The following is a 6,168-nucleotide window of genomic DNA, read 5'->3' on the forward strand; positions in this document are numbered from 1 at the left end:
AGTTTTTTCGGGCCAGGGTGATGTCTCAGTAGAATATGCTCTTGCTTGGCAAGGGCAAGGGCCTGAGTTCAATCCCCAGTTCCGCAAAAAAAAAAAAAAAAAGGTTTTTTCACTTGATCTTTAGAACATAAACACAGCAGATGAAATTTGACACCTTACATCTTTAAACGGCACAGCTCAAAAACAATCGAAAAATTCTGTGCACATAACCATCATTTCCATCCTAATTTTATTTTTAAAAACCCTAGAAATATTAGCAATCATTTAATTAATAATTTTAAAAAAATCTTTGGCTATCCCATATATTTAGGCTGGAATCTGCTGCCCTTGAGGTCAAGTACGTCTTTAAAGTTACACTCATTAGCTATCTTTCTTTATAAAATGAAGACGCTGGCTACTTTACAAGATTATAACAAGGATTACACAAGATTAGGGTCAGCAGAGTTCCTAGCACATGGAAATATAGTAAGTGCTCAAAGAGTAATTTTAAAATTTTTCTGCTACTATATTAAGAAAAATACACAAAAAACAACTTGCACCTGAGACTTACTAATATACTTGGTATATATTTCAGTGTGATTTTGTCATGTTACAGGACTGTCATATGGAACACTCACAACATGTAGGTTCTATTTTTAGTCGAGCTTCCAGAGGGTTTTTAAAAACAAAAAACTGCTAAGAAAGTTGGCACACATCCCTCAATTGCTTTCCTGATTTATAATCCTTGCTCGAATCCTACGATTCTAGAGGCAACAGACATACAAACATACAAAAACACACACAGTGCAACCTCCATTGTACTCCTAATTTTATCTTATTTTTCTTTTTGCGGTACCGGGGATTGAACTCAGGACCCTGCGCTTGCCAGGCAGGAGTTTATTCTACTGGGCTCCCTCCGAATTTTAAACCACAATATTCTTTGGTAAAGTGTTGCTACTATGAGTCTACTTTGAAATTTGTGGGGAGTAAAATCCATAATCATTCACTGGTAAAGAAACGTCCTTAAAATTAGCTTGGAAATATTTAACTGGTTCGCTGATTTCGAGATTTTATTTCACGTCTCGCCGTGGGAAAAGCAAATAAACACACAATGACACATCACGGCGTTCTCGACTCCTTTCATGTCTGCGCCAGGATTTAGGATGCCAATTAACCGCGCGGAAGTGACTGTCTGAGACAAACCCCGGGTTAAGCTCGGTGGGGAAGGGAAGCGCCCGGAACCCGGGTGCGGAGGTTTCAGGGAGGTAGCAACGGCCGGACCGCCGAGCGCGGGGACGCCAGGCGCGCGGGCAGCAGGACGCGCCCACCGCGGGCACTGCGTGGGCGGCGCTCGGCGTCCCCTCCGACAGAGCGGCCGGGTGGGCTCCGGGCGCCAGTCCGTCCCGCCCCGACTCTTCCCCTTACCACGTAGCCCCCCCACACGTAGAGGAAGTTTCCGTCCACCACGGCGCAGTGCCCGCTGCGCTCCTCCGCCACGCAGAACAGCTGCGAGTCCGCCATCCGCGCCGTAGCTGGGCGCACCGCAGCCCCTGCCCGCCGAGCGGCCCCGAGTCGCCTCGACTCCGGTCCGCACGCGCCGACGGAACGCGTCGAGGGTCGAGATTGGTGGGAAGGCGGAACCAGTGCGTCTGCGTCGCAGCGCGGGGCTTGGGAAGCCGAGCCAAGCACGCGTGGCTGCGAGGGATTCTTTGGCTCTTAGCAATAGCGAAGGAGCGTCAGCTTCCTGGGAAGCAAGCCATGGGCAGATTTCTTCACACTTGAGAGTGGGCTTTGCCAGCGCAGCGTCGCTCAGCAGTCCATCCGTGGTCAAATTCCTGGCTTCTCTCAAAACGTCTTGTGCAATCGGTTTTTCAGAAGAGTTATATCTGATCACCATGCCTCTTAAAGAGCCGTGTCCCCATCGCTATCTCAGCCAACCCCCTTCCTGCACTGACCTGTGAAACGAGTCAGTATTCCTATTTTCCCACATTCAGAGTGTGTGGTTTCTTTCTCAGTGGACTTTTCTCGAAAATTTGTGTAGCCATCCTGCCTGTTTCTTTAGACTGGAAGCCGATGCTAAAGGCTTCATTAGCGGCGGTTGGTTTTCCAGGAATTCTTCATTATGCGTCACAGAAGACCTTTGGGCGTGGTGCACTTTTTAAAAAAAATTTTAATTAATTAATTTTTTGCACAACCGGGGATTGAACTCAGGCCCTTGCGCTTGCCAGGAAAGCGCTTATTCCACTGAGCCATCCCCCCAGCCCGCTTGGTGCACTTTGGTATTTCCTGTCATTTTTTTTAGCCCGTATAAGCACACACACAGAGACGTAGAATTCCCCACCACCACCTTTTTTTGGTTCCGGGAATTGACTGAACTAAGGACGTTGCACCTGCCAGGCAGGTGCTTGTACCGCTGAGCTATATTCCTAGCCCTTATTTCCCTCTGTTTGAACACAAAAGGAAACATTTATATGCAGTTGTGTAACTTTCATTTAGCAATGTATTGTTCCATATCCGTATGTATTGATTCTCGGTCTTTTTGACGACTTCACAGTACAGCACTCCACTGAGCATTCGATGTATTCACTCAAGACCTTCTTGATGGGCGCATGGGTTGGTTATTTGTGTGGTTTTGTTATCACACGTGATCTTGTCACAAATAACTATGCAAATGTGCTTTTGTAGTTTTACAAATTTGGAGTGGAGTTCTAGAAGTGAAGACTGCAGTCAGTAAGATAAATACATATGCAATTTTGACAGATGTTGCTAAATTTTCCTCTGTATGATTGCTAACAACATGTAACAGTGACAGTTTCTCATAGCCTTACCCAATGAAGTATGCTATGAAATTGGTGGGGCTTTGTTAAAATGGCACATTAAGAATTGTGTATTTCAGGGCCTGGGGAGTTGGCACAGTAGAATAAGCGCTTCCCTGGCAAGCACAAGGGCCTGAGTTCCATCTCGGTTCCACCAAAAAAAAAAAAAAAAGTATTTCAGTGAAGTCTTTCAGACTATGTTTTATGCAAGGGGGTTTCTGATATGTATTTATTGTATATATTATATATACACATTATATATGTACATTATACATATATACACATTATATATACATGTTATGTTATACATTATATATAGACAGGGTCTCACCATGTTGTTCAGGTTGGCTTTGAACTCCCTGTGACTGAGGCTGGTCTCAACCTCACAGCAGTCCTCCTTCCCCGGCCTCAGGAGTGCTGGGATTACAGACTTGTGCCACCATACCCGATTTCACACCTTGAGTATCTTTTATGCTTTGTTTCTAGTTGTGTGTACTCAAGATAGTATAAAGTAAACGAATGCAGTTTCTGTGCTTAAGTTTATGGTATCAAGGGAAAGTCTGTTTTCTACCTTGCTTAATTTTTATTTTATTTATTTATTATTATTATTATTATTTTTTTTTTTTTTTTTTTTGAACTGGGGATTGAACTCAGGCCCTTACGCTTGCCAGGGAAGCGCTTATTCTACTGAGCCATCTCCCTGGCTTTTGCTTAATTTTGATTGACTGATTGATTTTTACAGTACCCAGGGCCATGGACCTGTTAGTCAAATGTTCTATCACTGAGCTACATCCTCACCCTTAATCCCAGCTAGCTTTAATAAGATTTCCTCCTCCTTGTTCTCTTTTGTCTCCTCCTCCTCTTGTTTTTCCCTCTTCTAGGTATCTATTTTTTTTTCTTTGTTCTGTTTTTTTGTATTTTTTTTAGGGCAGGGTCTACAGGGTGTTCAGGTTCTCACTACTAGATGGGATTCACAGTGATCAGCCTGTTTACCGCCTCCCAAGAGCTGCGATTACAGGTGTGTGCCACCACGCCCAGTCTCAATTACTGTCTCAGCGCGACTCAGGGGCAGGCCGGCAGGTGTGTTGTGTGTATGTGTGTGTGTGTATGAGGTATCTATGTTTTTGTTAGCCTATTAATGAGTTTTTAACACTTATATTCATATTTAATTAAATGTTAAGATTTTTTAGCAGAAAGATTATTCATGATATCTAATTTTTTCTTTTGATGAAGTAATAGAAATTAGCCCAAGTATAATTTTATTTATTTATTGCGGTACTGGAGGTTGAACTAAGGACCTTGCATTTGCCAGGCAAGCGCTTATTCTACTGAGCTATATCCCCAGGCCCCCAAGTATAATTTTAAATGTAAAAATTTCTCCCTTTTATTTACAACATATACCAGACTAACTTTACTTAGATAATTCACTCTTCAGCTTTCAGTTTAGATTTACTTTCTTGTTGGCACATATCTGTAATTCCAACACTGAGACTGAGCCAGCAGGGTCACTGTGAGTTTGAGGGCAGCCTGGGCCACATATTGAGTTAAAGGCCTATACATCTATATAAGATAGAATTATATAAAAAATATATAACATGATCTAGATATTTTACCTCTAATAATTTACACAAGAAAATTAAAAAAAAATATATGCCTACAAAAAATGATATGCAACTGAATATATGAAGACTCCAAACCTCTGTTACTAGGTGAATGGATAAACTGTTTATATTGATATAGGATACCCCTTCTCAGAAATAAGTGACAAAATTGCTGATAAATGTATGTGACAACATGGGTGAATCTAATACACAAAGTGTTAATGAAACGACACAAAAAAAGTATATGAACTGCATTGTACTGTGCCTAGTCCTGCACAGCTCTTGAAGTTGGGTGGTGAATGGCGAGAGAACAGGGAAAATAAAGACAAGAGCCAAAAACTGAGGTCAGATGGAGCCCTCTCTGGATGGGAGGAAAGAAACTCCTCCACCACCACAGGGACATTTATTTATACATTTGACAAAGTTAATGTCACATGACACTGCTTTGCCTAGCAACTAATAGCTTGGATAGTCTTGGGGTTTGGTGATTCCTTTGACTGAAATGGCTTGTATTGCCTCATGCGTTCTTTCCCCTTGGACCTGCCTTGCCTCGCTCCCACACATAACCAGTTTCCAGTTTCAGCTGCTCCTTACACTACTGAACTTCAGATCTGTGTATTTCACTTATACCCTCAATTACACATATATAAGTCCTTGATTGTAGTTATAAGTAATACCGGTACTATATTTTTACCTAAGAAGCAAGGTCCCACTTATGTTGCACAGGCTGGCCCCCAAATCCTGGGCTCAAGTAGTCCTCCTCCCTCAAATTATTGAAGAGCTCGAGCTACAGGTGTGTGCCATTCTGCGCCCAGCGAAGTACTGTATTCTTATGGAATACTGGTCCTACCCGACCTTACAGTCTAGTGGAGGCTGTCGGGCAGCAAACAATGACCACAGATGCACTAGGTATGAAGAGAGCAAAACCCCAGCATTCCTGGGGCTATGGAGGGGATGTAAGCCACCTCAGATCTTAGAAGCTACGAAGGTTCCTGAGAGAAAATAAAGTTAAGGAAGAACTAAAGAATGAACAAAAATTTAGAAGATGGAGAGAAAGAAGCAGAGAGGTGTTCCTGGTGAAAGGACCAGGAGGAGAGATGTTTTTTTCATCTTACTATGGTAAGATTTGGAAGAATTTTAAGTCGGGAAGTGACAAGCTAAGAATTATGTTTTAGGAAGTTTAATTCCAGAATGACAGTGTGCACCTGTAATCTCAGCACACTGGTAAATTGAGAGAGGAGGAGTGTGAGTTCACAGCCAGCAGTAAAATAAGAAGAAGAAGAAAAAAAAAAAAGGGCTCAGATGTGGCTCCTCTCCGCTAACTGTAAAACGATCAAATGAGCTGGCTTTTAAAAGATTGTTCCATATTCTCGACCTGCCTGGTTGTGCCCTTGCGGTGTTATGTGACTTGTTCCTCTCTTCTCTGTACTTTAATCCTGAAGATCACTTTGGCTTGACTGAGTGGAGACTCAAGTGCCCGAGAGAGCAGAAAAAGCCCTTAAGTAAAAAGCGATGGGCATCTGCTGCACCTTCCAGCGTCGGCCGGGAAAACCTGGGAGACAACACGGAAAATCTCCAGGGCTCGCTGGACGGAGAGTGCGCAGGTGTCTCAGCCGCGTGGCTCCATGTTGTCCTGGAGCAGTCCCCCACCACACACCAGGGACTGACCCCTTGGGTCGCAATCTCCCGACGGCTGAGGATGTGGGGCGGTCCCCTCCGCAAGGGCTCGGGTGTGACGCAGCCGCCCGCACAGCACTGCAGCCTCTCGCAGC

At 43.7% G+C, this 6,168-nt stretch overlaps 1 protein-coding gene across 1 annotated transcript in view; it reads right to left on the reverse strand.

The window, feature by feature from the left end:
• Positions 1–2,015, reverse strand: part of Klhdc1 (kelch domain containing 1) — an 81,860-nt gene extending 79,845 nt beyond the window's left edge. The window contains exon 1 of the mRNA XM_004638766.2: positions 1,405–2,015. Within this exon, the coding sequence (XP_004638823.1) occupies positions 1,405–1,500 (96 nt within the window). The 5' untranslated portion in view covers positions 1,501–2,015. The remainder of the gene's footprint in view (positions 1–1,404) is intronic.
• Between the last annotated feature and the right edge of the window lie 4,153 nt (positions 2,016–6,168).

This window comes from Octodon degus, unplaced genomic scaffold, assembly GCF_000260255.1.
Source record: "Octodon degus isolate 3935 unplaced genomic scaffold, OctDeg1.0 scaffold00102, whole genome shotgun sequence".
In the NCBI taxonomy this organism is placed as follows: Eukaryota; Metazoa; Chordata; class Mammalia; order Rodentia; family Octodontidae; genus Octodon; species Octodon degus.